This window comes from Mustela putorius, unplaced genomic scaffold (assembly GCF_011764305.1).
Source record: "Mustela putorius furo isolate JIRA1106 unplaced genomic scaffold, ASM1176430v1.1 tig00000743_pilon_pilon_pilon, whole genome shotgun sequence".
In the NCBI taxonomy this organism is placed as follows: domain Eukaryota; kingdom Metazoa; phylum Chordata; class Mammalia; order Carnivora; family Mustelidae; genus Mustela; species Mustela putorius.
In genome coordinates this window covers 4,638,272-4,653,332 of record NW_025421464.1, presented here as the reverse complement: position 1 = coordinate 4,653,332, position 15,061 = coordinate 4,638,272, and the positions used below count along the sequence as shown (strand labels likewise).

At 41.9% G+C, this 15,061-nt stretch overlaps 1 protein-coding gene across 1 annotated transcript in view; it reads left to right on the top strand.

Moving 5' to 3' along the window:
• The first annotated feature begins 4,539 nt into the window (after nucleotides 1-4,539).
• LOC101670584 (ER degradation-enhancing alpha-mannosidase-like protein 2) overlaps nucleotides 4,540-15,061 on the top strand; it is a 31,949-nt gene continuing 21,427 nt past the window's right edge. The window contains exons 1-4 of the mRNA XM_004746564.3: nucleotides 4,540-4,745; nucleotides 4,962-5,072; nucleotides 6,918-6,957; nucleotides 10,684-10,789. Of these exons, the coding sequence (XP_004746621.1) occupies nucleotides 4,639-4,745; nucleotides 4,962-5,072; nucleotides 6,918-6,957; nucleotides 10,684-10,789 (364 nt within the window). The 5' untranslated portion in view covers nucleotides 4,540-4,638. The remainder of the gene's footprint in view (nucleotides 4,746-4,961; nucleotides 5,073-6,917; nucleotides 6,958-10,683; nucleotides 10,790-15,061) is intronic.

Sequence of the window (15,061 nt, the reverse complement as noted above, 5' to 3'; positions counted from 1 at the left end):
GAGTGTCTGCTTTGGACATCACAGAGGAGTCACCCCCATCCCCAAAAGGACATATTTGCTTTGAAAGAACTGGATGTTTCCAAAACACAGTAAAGTAGACACCATGGAAAAATCAGAAAAGTGTTGACCCACTATCCGTTTATTTCTTCCATTTTTTTTTAGTTTAAAAAATTATAATAAAATACATATCACACAAGATCTATTTAACCATTTTAATGCACAGTTCAGTGGTGTTAAAGACAGTCATGTTGTACAACCATTACCACCATCTGTCTCCAGAACTCTTCATCTTGCAGAATTCAAACTCTGTACCTATTCAACAGTAACCCGTTCCCCTCATCCCAAGCCCCTGGCAACTACCCTTCTACTTTTGTGTCTCTATGCATTTGACTACTCTAGGTGCCTCATCTAGGTGATATCATGCAATATTTGTTCTTTTGTGGATGGCTTATTTAACTTAGCATAATGTCGTCAAGGTTTGTCCATGTTGTAGCATGTGTCAGAACCTCCTTCCTTTTGAAGGGTGAATAATATTCCATCGTATTTTTATGACATGTTGTTTATCCATTTGTGGATCAGAGGGCATTTGCACTATTTCCATCTTTTGCCTATTGCCTCCATTAATTTTATAGTATAGGATTACTTTTGTTTTAAATTGCACATGAGGGATGGACACCATTTTCAAGGCTTGAGACGTCAAAGACTGTAATCTGGCCCAAGACCTTGGACAGACCAGAGTATGAGACCATGTGTGGTCTCTTCTTGATTCTACACTTTTGCCTAAATACACCCAGGATGGCTAGGTTTCTCTAGGCAAATTGCCATAGGTCCAAGTTCAGTTGGAACATGAGCACTGTAAAACACGTTCTGGGGCTCTGTCCAAGGATCATTGTTCTAAAAGCATGGACATGCTGGAGACAGGGGAAATTCAAACATTTCTACAAAGCAACAGATGGAAACTTTCCCAGGGATAAACTAGTTATTTCTTGGCAGTCACAAAATATGTAGCATACAAGTTCTGCTCTGGGAGGTGGTTGAATCTGCTTGAACCACATGGCCCCCAGATGCTAGAAAAAGAATTCCCAGATACTTCCTTGCTAAAAGTAGTCAAGAGAGAACTGGGTCAAAAGAGAACTACAGTGCTTTGACTTCCAGCTTCAGGGAACTGAACTTTTTTTTTTTTTAAAGATTTTATTTATTTATTTGACAGACATCACAAAGAGGCAGAGAGGCAGGCAGAGAGAGAGGAGGAAGCAGGCTCCCCACTGAGCAGAGAGCCCGATGTGGGGCTCGATCCCAGGACCCTGAGACCATGACCTGAGCCAAAGGCAGCGGCCTAACCCACTGAGCCACCCAGGTGCCCAGGGAACTGAACTTTTTACTCTGACTTCCCAGCAAAAAGAAAGGGAATGTTGAATGTAGAATTATATGCAGCTAAAGCCAGAGGACATTGCAGAAGTCAATCAAATCTCTACTTTTTAAATTCTGTATTGGCCTTTTATCTAAACATTTATCATTAATTTCATCATAGACTGACACCAAATCTTGGCTCTACCCCTCATTCAATTTTTAAAACCTGTGCTTCCATTTCTTTTAAATCTGTAAGATGATAATAATAATACTGTTCCAGAGGGTTGTGGTGAGGATTAATGGTGTTGATACCTGTAAAGTACTAAGAACAGTGTCTGGAACATAGTAAGTTGCTATATAAGTACTTGCTATGATCAATATATCTTGGCCATTTTCATATTAGCATTATTATGGTTATTATTCAGATGGAAAACAGTCAAATTTAGAGTGTTTTCCTATAGTTTTATTTGGCTTCATGATTGTTTCTGGGGGAAAATTCTGCAGTTGATATGTGTGGAATTCTGTTTTCTGTTTTTTTGGTTTTTTTTTTTTGCAATAACTCTGCATGAATCTGTTAATATTTTCCTTGTGTTGAGAGGCAGTCTCGTTCTCTCACTTTCCAGATATGGAAATTGAATCCCCACAGGGGAAAAAGATCACACAGAAATGATGGCTAAACCAGTAATAGAACCAAGGGCTTCTGACCACTAGTCCAAAGCTCATTCTGCTTGTCACAGAGACCAAGAACTTTCACGCTGGGGACTAACACAATCTGAGCATCCTCGAACTCTATTCACCCACAAGAAGACTTGACCCTCTACGGTTTCAGGTATTTTCCAATAGATGTCTTTCATTTTTATCAAAATTGCAAGCACTTCAAAGGAAAGGATTGTGGCCTGACTACTTTGGAATTTTGATTGTATGCCATGCACTGTCCATCAGACTCTCAAGGGCAGAAATTATTGCCTACAACAACACATTCAATTAATAAGGGCAGATGTTCTGGTACTATTCACAGAATACCTGAAAGACTCCCCCCTAAAAAACTGCTAGAACTGATAAATTCTGTAAAGTCACAGGATACAAAACCAATGTACATAAGTCTGTTGGATTTCTGTACATCAATAATGAAGCAGCAGAAGGAGAAATTAAGAAAACAATCCCATTTACAACTGCATCAAAAACTATAAAATACCTAGGAATAAACCTAACCAAAGAGGTGAAAGATCTGTACTCTGAAAACTAGAAAACACTGATGAAAGAAATTGAAGATGACACCAAGAAATGGAAAGACAGTCCATGCTCATCGATTGGAAGAACAAATATTGTTAAAATGTCTATACTACCCAAAGGAATCTATATATTTAATGCAATCCCTATCAAAATACCAAAGGCATTTTTCACAAAGCTAGAACAAACAATTCTAATATTGGTGTGGAACCAAAAAAGACCCCAAATAGCTAAAGCAATGTTAAAGAAGAAAAGCAAAGCTGGAGGCATCACAATTTCAGGCTTCAAGTTATATTACAAAGCTGTAGTAATCAAAACAGCATGGTACTGGCAAAACAGACATGTAGATCAATGGAACAGAATGGAAAATCCAGAAATGAACCCACAACTATGGTCACTTAATCTGTGACAAAGTAGGAGAGAATATCAAATGGGAAAAAGAATGTCTCCTTAGTAAATAGTGTTGGGAAAAATAGACAGTAACATGCAAAAGAATGAAACTGGACTTCTTTCTTACATCACGTACAAAAATAAATTTAAAATGGATTATAAGCAGTAACTTTATTTTTGAGTAGACTCTATGCCCAATGTGAGGCTTCAACTCATGACTCCAAGAACGTGAATCATATGCTCTACCGATTGAGCCCGCCAGGTGCCCCAGGCAATGACTTCTTTGACATTAGCCATAGTGACTTAATCTTTCTAGATATGTCTCCTGAGGCAAGGGAAACAAAAGCAAAAATAAACTATTGGGGCTACATCACAGTAAAAATCTTCCACACGGGGGCACTTGGGTGGCTGTCTGTTGAGCACTGCCATTGGGTCAGGCGATGATCCTGGGATTGAGCCCCAGATTGGGCTCCCTGCTCATCTGTCCCAGACTGGGACAGATGTCTGTCTCTCCCTCTGCCCTCCCACCCCTGCTTATGTGCTCGTTCTCTCTCTCTCTCAAATAAATAAAATATATTTTTAAAAAAGCTTCTGCAGGGGCGCCTGGGTGGCTCAGTGGTTTAAAGTCTCTGCCTTCAGGTTGGGTCATGATCCCAGGGTGATGGGATCCAGCCCCACATCGCGCTCTCTACTCCATGGAGAGCCTGCTTCCTCCTTTCTCTCTGCCTGCCTCTCTACCTACTTGTGATCTCTGTCTGCCAAATAAATAAATAAAATCTTAAAAAAAAAAAAAAGCTTCTGCACACTGTGTGTGTGTCTGTATATGTGTATACACAACACACACACACACACACACACGGGATATTACCCAACAAAAAACCACAAATATTTACTCAAAAATCATATTTCGCAAATGTGATTGAGTTGGGGGGGGTTGTTATCTTGTATTACTCAGGTGGAACCTAAATGCAATCACAAGTGTCCTTATAAGAGATAAGTGGAGAGAGTGGTAAGACACACTCACAAGAAGGCAGAGATTGGAGTGATACGGCCACAGGCTAAAGAATACTGCAACTTTCTCTTCTCCAGGAGAAGCTGGAGAGGCAAAGAGTTTATTTTCCTCTTGAGATTCCAGAGGAATTTGATCCAGTGAAACTGATTTCAGACTTCTGGCCTCCAGAAGTAAGAGAGAATCGGTTTCTGTTGCTTTAAGCCACCAAATGTGTGGTAATTTTTTATAGTCGTCACAGGAAACTACTGCAGTGCACCTGTGTTATCTAAGTCTCCTGCTTTCTGTCCTCTGTCTTTAATGTTTATACGGTGGTTGAAAAAAATTATGTATTTAAAGTGTTCAATACAGTCGTAGTACACAATAAGTGCTCAACAAATGCTGTTACTAAAACATTAGTTAATTATAGTATCTGTAGTAGCCACTGTTTTTCAGCCACGTTCATTTCCACTTCAGGGACTGTATGTCCCAAGATGCTCTTTGCCTGGATTCCACCTCGCATTATATTCTGGGACTTGTAGTCCGGAAGTGGGTAACTGATTCATCAGAGCGCAGGCGCAGGGGCGCGGATTCCCGGAACAACCAGCAGAGAGGCTCGCAGGATGAGCGGGTGGCGGTGGCTGCTGCTGCGGCGGCCTCGCTGACAGGACGCGAGCTCTATGCCTTTCCGGCTGCTGATCCCGCTCGGCCTCCTGTGCGTGCTGCTGCCCCTGCACCATGGTGCGCCAGGCCCGGATGGCACCGCGCCCGACCCCGCTCACTACAGGTGAAGGGGGTCAGGCTCCTAGCCCTTCCTTAGTTGGGGAAGGGGAAGCGCAGACCCGGTCCCTTTCCTTTCCCTTGGTCCCAGGACCCGCCACCCTGAGGGATCCCGCCACTGGGCTCAGGTGGTGATTCCCCACTTTCCGCCCTATTTCTTGTCCTTTTCCCTGCCTCGTTTCGTTTTGTGGCCCCCTGACTTATTTCTTGTACCGCGCACCAGGGAGCGAGTCAAGGCCATGTTCTACCACGCCTACGACAGCTACCTGGAGAATGCCTTTCCCTACGACGAGCTGCGACCTCTCACCTGTGACGGGCACGACACCTGGGGCAGGTAGTGGGAGTGGAGAAGCAAGGGGGTGGGGGCGGCTTGGGTGTGGCAGTCCAGTCCTGTGGGCGGGTCTGCTGGCGCTGGTGGCTTCACGGTCTCCTCAGCAGTTCCAAAAAAGCTCCTAGCGAGGGTGAGGCCAAGTTCCCTCCAATTCAGGCCAGCACCACCGGGATCCACCCAGTCTCCTGGAAAGTTGGATCCCACCGTGTAAAAAAGCCTGACAGCCTGGTGGACTGGACCTCTGGGCTCCAGCCACGACAGTAACAGGCACCCGCAGTGGGGACTTGGATAAATGGACAGATTTCTGGAGTCCTAGGCTATAGAGGAAGGAATCCAAGAAGTCAGAAGACCCAACCCCTTCATTTTATAATTGGGCCAATAGGCCCAGGAGGGGGTATAGCTCTTCCAAACTCGAAACTTCAGAGCATTTGTTGTTAGTAACTGAAACACACTCTCATTACTGACTGCTTCTTGAGATTTCAGCTCAAAATGTCACCTCAGGATCAGCTCCCTTAACTACCCACCCCCTACAGGTCACTCTCCTAAATCACCCTATTTATTTATTTATTTATTTATTTAGTAGTACTTCTCACTCTCTGATACTATCATTTTCACTTGTCTGCTAGTTTGTCTTTCTCACTTCCACTATAATAAAAATTTATGAGATGGAATTCTCTGTCTTGTTCCTTGCTGAGTGAGTGAAGAATCCTTGCATTTCGCTGAGGCTGACATTGATTAAACACTGTGCTAAGCATTTTACTTGTGTCTTCTCATGTAATTCTCTTAACACCCTTAGGAATTAAGTGCTGCTTTCTCCATTTAACAAATGAGTATGCTAAGCACGGGAGACGTTAACTCAACAAAATTTGTGCTGGTTTTCTTTTTTTAGATGACAAGAAAAGTAAGCAAATGGCAAATCCAAGCAGTACCAAATCATATACAATAAAGTCCGTATCTCCCTTAGCCTAGAACTCCAACCACTGTTGATTTTCATGTACATCCTCCCCAAAATATTTTCAGTTTATACCATCATATAAGTATGTATATGTGTCTTTTTAAATCAGCTTTTAAAAGGCATAACTTATATATAATAAGATGAACCCATTTAAAGCATATAGTAACCATTATCATAGTCAAGAGAGAGTACATTTCTGTCATGCTAAAAAGTTCCCTTATATAGGAACTTAAAGTTGATCCTTCCTCCACTACTGGCCCAAACAGTTGCTAATCTGCCTTCTGTCTACATGTCTGTCTTCGAAAATGCAGATGGAAACATACCTCTCACTGCCTATTCTATTCCTTGTCTTTTCCATTGAACTATATAATTTGAATATTTTAACATTAATCCATAGAACTCCTGATAACAATCTTTTCTGACAACTTCATAGTTTTGGACTATTCCAATGTATTGCAATTTAGATAATTATTCTTCCAACTGGTGTATGTTTGGGTTGTTTCTAGCTTTTTGCTCTTCTGCACATTACTGGATCTGCATTCTCAAACATACAGCTTTGTACACATTGAGATAAATTCCTAGATGAGGAAAAGCCTATGCCCTTCGCTAGAATCTTATACTGCCTCCCTATGGCAGAGAAGAATGCCAGTGCATATAGAGGCTGTGGTTAACCACAGCTGAGCAGTATCAGCCCATCCTCCCAGGTGCATTAAATGGGTCAGAGCTTCTTGGCAATTATCACTCTGGCTTCTCTGTTGTGACTGGAAGTTGGGACAGGCAGAGGCGTTGCTGTGTCTCACTTACTGGTTTAGGGGGGTATCTGATCTGGGGCAGCCTTACTATCTTGCATTTGATTTTCTTACTAAGCAGCTGGGATTTCTGTCCTTTTACAGTTTTTCTCTGACGCTAATTGATGCCCTGGATACTTTGCTGGTAAGTGTCTTGACAGTTGCTTTACTGCACCACTGTTGTGTAACTGAGATCCTTCCTCTTTTGGCAGCTTGACTGTGGGTGAGAAATGAATTCTTCACTTAGGCCTTTTATCTTCATCTCCAGATTCTGAGCCATCAGGTTTTGGTTGTCCAGCTAGATAGAGGAAAAGGATGAATTCCAAACGTGTTCAGGGTCATTGATTCAGCAGACGTTTATAGAGGACTTGTGAACACAGCACTGGGATAGGCCTGTATAACTGGATGATGCAGAGACTTTGAGACCCTCCTTGTTTTCAGAGGCTTACATTCTAACTGGCCATGTTCGGTGATAAAAAAAAATAGTAGCAGTAATGAGTTCATGTGTTGTGTGTAGGGCTTGTGCAGAGCACTTTGTATGTGTTACTTTGTTTAATCCTTCCAACAACCCCATGAGATATGTACCTTTACCGCTTCTTAGTGTGGGGAAATCTGATGCTTAGGAAGGTAAAAAGGGTTGGCCAGGGTCCAAGGCTATGAAATGGTGGGGCTAGGACTTGAGCTTAACTCTGAATGACTCGGAGTCTTATCTGTCCTCCTTAAAAAGGTCACAGGAGAGGATTGAACAACTTTCTCCCTACTTCACTATTTCTGGCTTTCTGTCACGTCTTCTCATTTTTTAAAAAAAGATTTTATTTATTTATTTGACAGAGAGAGATCACAAGTAGGCAGAGAAGCAGGCAGAGGGAGAGGGGGAAGCAGGCTCCCCGCCGAGCAGAGAGCCCGATGTAGGGCTCAATCTCAGGACCCTGAGATCGTGACCTGAGCCAAAGGCAGAGGCTTAACCCACTGAGCCACCCAGGCGCCCCTCATTTTTATATATTAATAACATTGACCTGAATGTCATCACCTTGTAGATGTACTTTTGCCTTTTTCCCCTTAATGTTAACTTGTATGTACTTGTCCACTCATCAAATACTTACTGGGGGTTCCCTGTATGCCAAGCACAGTGCTAAGCTCTGGAGTTAACAGTGGTAAGTTTAAAAAGACATGGTCCCTGCTTTCGTGGCCTTACGACTTCAGTGAGGGAGATGGGAAATCAAAAACTAATCTTAAAGGACAAAGAATTACAAATCAAGATGAGTGCTCCGAGGGAGGGGAACATGTGAGTGGTCATGTAACAAAAGAAATGGACCTAGACTGAGGAGGTCAGGGAGGACTTCCCTAAGGCAGTGAAATGACACTTCAAGTTGGGATCTGAAGGAGAAGCCAGTGTTGACTAGGGTCCAGGCAGAGCGAACAGTGGGCATGGGCAAGGGCCTCACAGCAGGAGAGAGCAAGGCAGATGCAGGAAATTAGAGGAGGGCCAGTATGTCTGGGATGCGGAGAAGGAAGTGCAGGAAGCAGAGTGGAGCTAGAAGCCTGGTTGGGGACCAGGATGATGGAAGCCCTTGTTCACTATGTTAAGGATTTTGATTTCTAATTTGAGAGGAATGGAAAGCGGCTGAAACGTTTGAGTAGAGGGTGGGAAGTGCTGGGATTTTGAGAAGATCACTACCTGCATTGTGGAAGGAGATTCGCGTAATCATTCAGTAAGCATTTGTGGAGTACTTGCTGCATGGGCCGCGCTTGGCACCCTGGGGGAAGGCAGGGATGAATGAAGCTCCTTCCCAGTCAAAGGTCTCTCTTAATGTGGAAAGAAACAGGTGCTGTAAGAGTTGTGGGTAAAATAGTCTTTAAAGGATGAAGAGGTTCATTTTAGCTGGAGGGATCAGAGGCTTCCTTCCTAGGAAGTGACATTCAGACAATCAAAGCCAGGTCAGATTTGGAAATGGGAAGACACATGATGGAGAATTTTCTGGCAGAGGGCACAGCATGTCTCAAGGCAAAGAATGGAGGCATAGCAGTAGCAGGTATGGTTTTCCTGAAGTAGGTGAGGATAGGTTACATGAAGACGAACAGTGAGAAACATAGATTGAGGGGCACCTGGGTGGCTCAGTTGGTTAAGTGTCTGCCTCTGGCTCAGGTCATGATTTTGGGTTCCTGGGATTGTGCCCTGCATTGGGCTCCCTGCTCAGTGGAATGTCTGCTTTTCCCTCTCCCTCTGCTCATGCTTGCTCTCTCTCTCTCAAATAAATAAATAAAATCTTAAAAAAGAAAAGAAAATATGAGTCCAAATCACTGAGCAGCTTGAGATAATAAGAATTGTTTTGGTTCCAGGTGACAAGAGACCCAGTTCAAACTGATAAGAGACAAGAAGGGAATTTACTGAGTCAGATAAGTAAAGAGTCCAGATAAAGCCTGGCGTCAGACTTAGCTGGATCCAGGCATATGAACAAATGTCTTCCCGAGTCCTTCTTTTATCTCTGCTTCCTTTGTTAGCTGTGTTCTTGGGCTCTCCATATGCTGGGCAGAGTAGCCAAGAGTATCTCCAGATTAATTTCCCACTCAGTGCATATGGGAAGAATCAGCCCTTATGCTTTAATACCAGGAACTGAGTCTCATTGATTTGGCTTGGGTCACCCACTTATTCCTGAACCAGTCACTGGCCAAGGGATACAGTACAGTGCTCCACATCAAGCACGCATTATTGCAGCTGAGGGGATGGGGTCAGCCTCTCCCAAACTGCAGGAACAGCTGTAGAAGAAGAGTGATTCCTCGAGAGAGAATTAGGGTACTACTATCAGAGTAAAAGGTATCAGAATTGCATTTGGCTGATAGTTTAAATGAAGAAGGTTAATATTCTCAAGTGAGAGGAGGTCTAGAGGTAATTTCTAGCATGGGGTTGGCTGTCCACCTGTGCCATCAGAGACCCAGGCTCTTTGTATGTTTCCATTCTACCATCATTAGTGTATTGGCTTTCATTTTCATGATTAGTACCTCAAGGTCTAAAATGGCTGCTACAGCTCCAGAAATCAAGTCTGCTTTCAAGGCAGAAATAAGAGTAAGCAGTGTCCCTTTTTATTAGGAAAACCGAATTTTATTAGGAAAACCAAAGCTTTCCCAGATGTACCCTCACTATACTTCTCAAGGTTTAGCCTTGGCTAGATAACATGGTCACCTCTAGCAGCAAAGGAGGTGGAGAAAGCGAATATCTGGATTTCTGTTTTCTATAGTGGAGACTACCAGAGTAAAGGAGATTGGAAATCAGTATTGGACCAACCAATCTGCAGTGTTTCCCACAAGGATGAAGGTGATCAGAGAAGTTTAAAAATAACAGATACCCACTGCAAATGTCAAACTAGTTTTTCCTCACACAGTCTACAGTCTTTATTGTTTCCTTTAAGTGGGTACATAGTAGGGGCGCCTGGGTGGCTTAGTGGGTTAAAGTCTCTGCCTTCAGCTCAGGTCATGATCTCAGGGTCCTGGGATCGAGCCCCGCATCAGACTCTCTGCTCAGCAGGGAGCCTGCTTCCCCCTCTCTCTGCCTGCTTGTGATCTTTCTCTCTCTGTCAAATAAATAAATACAATTAAAAAACAAAAACAAAAACACATAACTTAAAAAAAAAAGTGAGTACATAGTGACTCTTTAAGTGGTCCCTAAGAATTTACTTAACCTGTCTCCTGATATTGGGTGATTTGTAGATTTCAATGTTTCCTTCTCCTGTCACCAGTCCTAGAACAGAAACTGGAGGTCTTAAGTTGAATAAGTGAAGGCCACACGAGTGTAGGATCCCAGACTCTTGATCCAATGTCTTCAGGGCCTTCAAGCCTGAGAGAGCCTCACTGTCAAGTCTGTCTTCTCTTCCAGATTTTGGGGAATGTTTCAGAATTCCAAAGAGTGGTTGAAGTGCTCCAGGACAACGTAGACTTTGATATTGATGTGAATGCCTCCGTCTTTGAAACCAACATCCGAGGTGAGGGCTGCCTTCTAGAACCTTTGGAAGAAAAGAGAGTGTGGAGTTTTGCCTCTGTGTAAACCAGGAGTTAGTATATAGGATCACAAGGGTCAACCTTGCCAGAGCACTTGGCCCAGACCAGTGACAGACAGAGATCTTCCCCGTGGAGGATGGGGTGTGGAGGTCTCAGGATTCCCCCATCAGTTTTAGACATGAGCAGGGGACAGAGAAAAGACTGGAAAAAATTGTGCCAGAGTGATTCCTGTATTTGACGCTAGGCTTACAGCCAGCCATGAGTAAGAAGGACGTAACCCTTGCCTTCTTGGATCTTATTTTCTAAGAAGGGCTATCCAATAGAACTTTCTATGATGATGGAAATACTCTGTATCTATGTTGTCCAGTGTTGTGTCCATTAATCACACATGGCCATCGAATATTTGAAATGTGTTTACTGCAACTGAGGAATTGAATTTTTAATTTCATTTAATTTTTAACAAATTTGAATTTGAATAGTGACATATGGAGGGGCACTTGGGTGGCATAGTCGGTTAAGTGTCTGACTCTTGTAAATGAAACAAGATGAGATTGGGAGGGAGACAAACCATAAGAGACTCTTGATCTCACAAAACAAACTGAGGGTTGCCAGGGGGGCAGGTAGGGTTATGGACATGGGGAAGGTATGTGCTATCTGTGGTGCTTGGGTTATGGACATTATGGAAGGTATGTGCTATGGTGAGTGCTGTGAAGTGTTAAATCTGGTGATTCACAGACCTGTACCCCTGGGGCTAATATCACATTATGTAATTTAAAAAAAAAGTGTCCGACTCTTGGTTTCAGCTCAGGTCATGATCTTAGGGTTGTGAGATTGAGCCCTGTGTCAAGCTCCGTGTTCAGAGTGGTCTGCTTGAGACACTCTCTCCCTCTGCCCCTTGCCACTAAAATAAATAAATAAATCAAAAAAAAAATAGTGGCATGTGGTTCATGATTTACTGCATTATACGGTGCAAGTCTTGGGCATTAGTTTCCAAAGCTGGCTGTGCATCAGAACCACTTGGGACCTTTAAAAAAGTTCAATGTTTAGGTTCCACTCTAAACCTAATGAATGGGGATTTCTGAGTTGGGTACTAGCATCGATATTTTTATCAGGTTTCCAGTGATTCTTATGAAGCTAGTATAACCCTTACTTTCAGTGAACCCTTAGACCACCAGTGGCTTAACAAACTGTCACTTCTGGAGGCCAAGTTATATTTCTTCCCCTTATTTTGTATGTGTTTTGCAATGAAACTTGTATTGCGGGTATGTGATAACGTTTTTGGAAAGATTAGGGAGCAGAGGGACAGCATGATACAAAATCTGGCTGAGGGATCAGACCTGAGTTGGAGGCCATGCTCACTGCTGTGTTCACAGCTTGTGAGTCTAATTTATCATCTGTGATTTATGAGTCTGTTACACTTTTATTGCTGATATGAATATAATTATACCAGCTTTCTTTTGGTTGGCATTCGACCAGGATCTTTTTCTACTTGTTTACTTTCAATCTTTCTGTATTTTTATGATCAGATAGATCTTTTATAAATTACATATTATATTTTGTTTATCCATTCTGACAATCTTTTCTTTTAACTGAAGCATTTAACCCATTTACGTTTACTATAATTACTTAGGTATTTGCATTAGTTTCTGTGGTATTATTTTGTGCTATTTGTCTCATCTTCTCTATGTTCTTTTTCACTCTCTCCCTCTCTCTCTTTTTTTTTTTTTTTTTGGTGCCTTCCTCAGATTGATTTTTTTCCCCCTTATTCCATTCCCTTTTTTTTTTTTTTTTAAAGATTTTATTTATTTATTTGACAGGCAGAGATGACAAGTAGGCCGAGAGGCAGGCAGAGAGAAAGGAGGAAGCAGGCTCCCTGCTGAGCAGAGAGCCCGATGCGGGGCTCCATCCCAGGACCCTGGGATCATGACCTGAGCCGAAGGCAGAGGCTTTAACCCACTGAGCCACCCAGGCGCCCCATCCCTTTTTATTAATGTAGAAATCATGCTCAGTATCTAGCTTTTAAAATAGTTTTCCTGAAAATTTAACATAACATAACAAAAGTCTAGAGTTTATGAGAATCTTTATTCACCTGAATAATACAAAGCCTGGCTCTGAGGATATCCTGACCTGTATGCTGTAGTTTGCATTTTTGTTTTTTTGTTTTAAGCCCTCCATACATGATTGCTGTTCTGTACAGTTGAGGTTTTAGAGTTACTCATATTTACCATTTCTTTTTTTTAAATACTTTTTAAAAAAGATTTTTATTTATTTATTTGACAGAGAGACACAGAGCAAGAGAGGGAACACAAGGAGGGGAATGGGAGAGGGAGAAGCAGGCCTCCCGCTGAGCAGAGAGCACAATGCGGGGATCAATCCCAGAACCCTGGGATCATGACCTGAGCTGAAGGCAGATGCTTAATGGCTAAGCAACCCAGGCACCCCATATTTACCACTTCTTTGACCATCTTTCCTTCCTATGTCTCAGACTTTACATCTGTGATCCCTTTTCTTCTATCTGAAGCACTTCCTTTAGAATGTCCTCTATTGCAGATGTGTTCTTGGCAGATTTTCTTTTTTTTTCTTTAAAGATTTTATTTATTTATTTGACAGATGGAGATCACAAGTAGGCAGAGGTAGGCAGAGAGAGAAGGGGGGAAGCAGGCATCCTGCTGAGCAGAGAGCCCAATGAGGGGCTCAATCCCAGGACCCTGAAATCATGACCTGAGCTGAAGGCAGAGGCTTAACCCACTGAGCCACCCAGGTGCCCCTCTTGACAGATTTTCTCAGCTTTTGTTTATGTGATATGTCTTTATCTCATTGCCTTTCTTGGGTCTTTGAGGGATAATTTTGCAGGACATATGGTTCTAAATTGATGGGATTTTTCTCTGAGCACATGGAAGAAACCTTTCAATTGTCTTCTCATTTCATTGTCATTGTTAAGAAGTAATCTGTCAGTCTCATTGTTATTATTTTGCACGTGGTTGGTTTTATTTATGCTCATTGTCCCCTCCTTTTAAAAGCTTTTTATTATAAAAGCTTTCAAAAATATATAAAAATAGAGAAAATAATATAATGAACTAGAGCTACCCATCACCCAATTTCAATAATCATTGTTACATGGGGGGTGCCTCAGTGGCTCATTGGGTTAAAGACTCTGCCTTTGGCTCAGTTCATGATCTCAGGGTCCTGGGATCGAGCCCCGCATCGGGCTCACTGCTCAGTGGGGAGCCTATTTCCTCCTCTCTCTCTGCCTGCCTCTCTGCCTACTTGTGATCTCTGTCTGTCAAATAAATAAATAAAATCTTTTAAAAAAAAAACATAGTTAACATGGACTCTTAACTTTTTTTGTTTTTCTTTTAGTGTTCTGCAGTTTTACTGCGATGTGCATAAATGTGGATTACTTTTAATTATCTTGCTTGGCATTCCTGGGATCCGAGAATCAGTGTCATTCATTAGTTTTCAAAAGTTATGAACTTTTCTCTTTATGTAGTTCCTTTCCCCCATTTCCTCCCTCTTTTCTTTTTAGGACTATAGCGAGGGAGGTGTTACATCTTCTTACTGTATCCTCCAAATCTCTTTGGGATATTTTAAAAACAATTTTGTCTCTTTATGTTGTATTTTGGGTAATTTTTTGGAATCTGTCTTCAAGTCCACTAATTCTCTCTTCAGATATATCTTATTTGCTATTGAACCTGTCTATGTAATTTTTAGTAATTTTTAACTCCAATTATTACATTTTTCACTTTTAGAAATTCCATTTGGTTCTTTTGTAAATAGGGTTGGTCCTTTATATATTTTCTTGCTACTTAGTCACCTGTTCCAGACCTTTCTTTGATTTCTTTAAACATTTCCACATAATTATTTTGTAATGTGTCCAATAATTCCAATATTTGATATACTGGTAAGTCTTGTTCTTTTGTCATTTCTGCTGGTTTATACTCCCAGTGCTTTGTTTCTTTGTATGTTTTATGATTTATTTAGATTTTAATGTACACTCATTCCCTAGACTTTATCTCTGGGCTCCTTTGAGGCCTAGACTGAAGGTTGGTTCTTCCAGGTAGACTTTTTGTTTACTTCTGCACTGTTTCCCAGAAACTGTTTAATGCCAAAAGTTTGTGTTGTCCTAGACTACACAGTTAGTGTGAATTCAAACTGTAAAACTTAGTGAGTGTAGTTACTAATTCTTAGGGAAGTTTTTTTGGTTTTGTTTTCTGTTTTCCCTTTCTTTTACTTGGCGTCAAGATCTGAGGCATGCA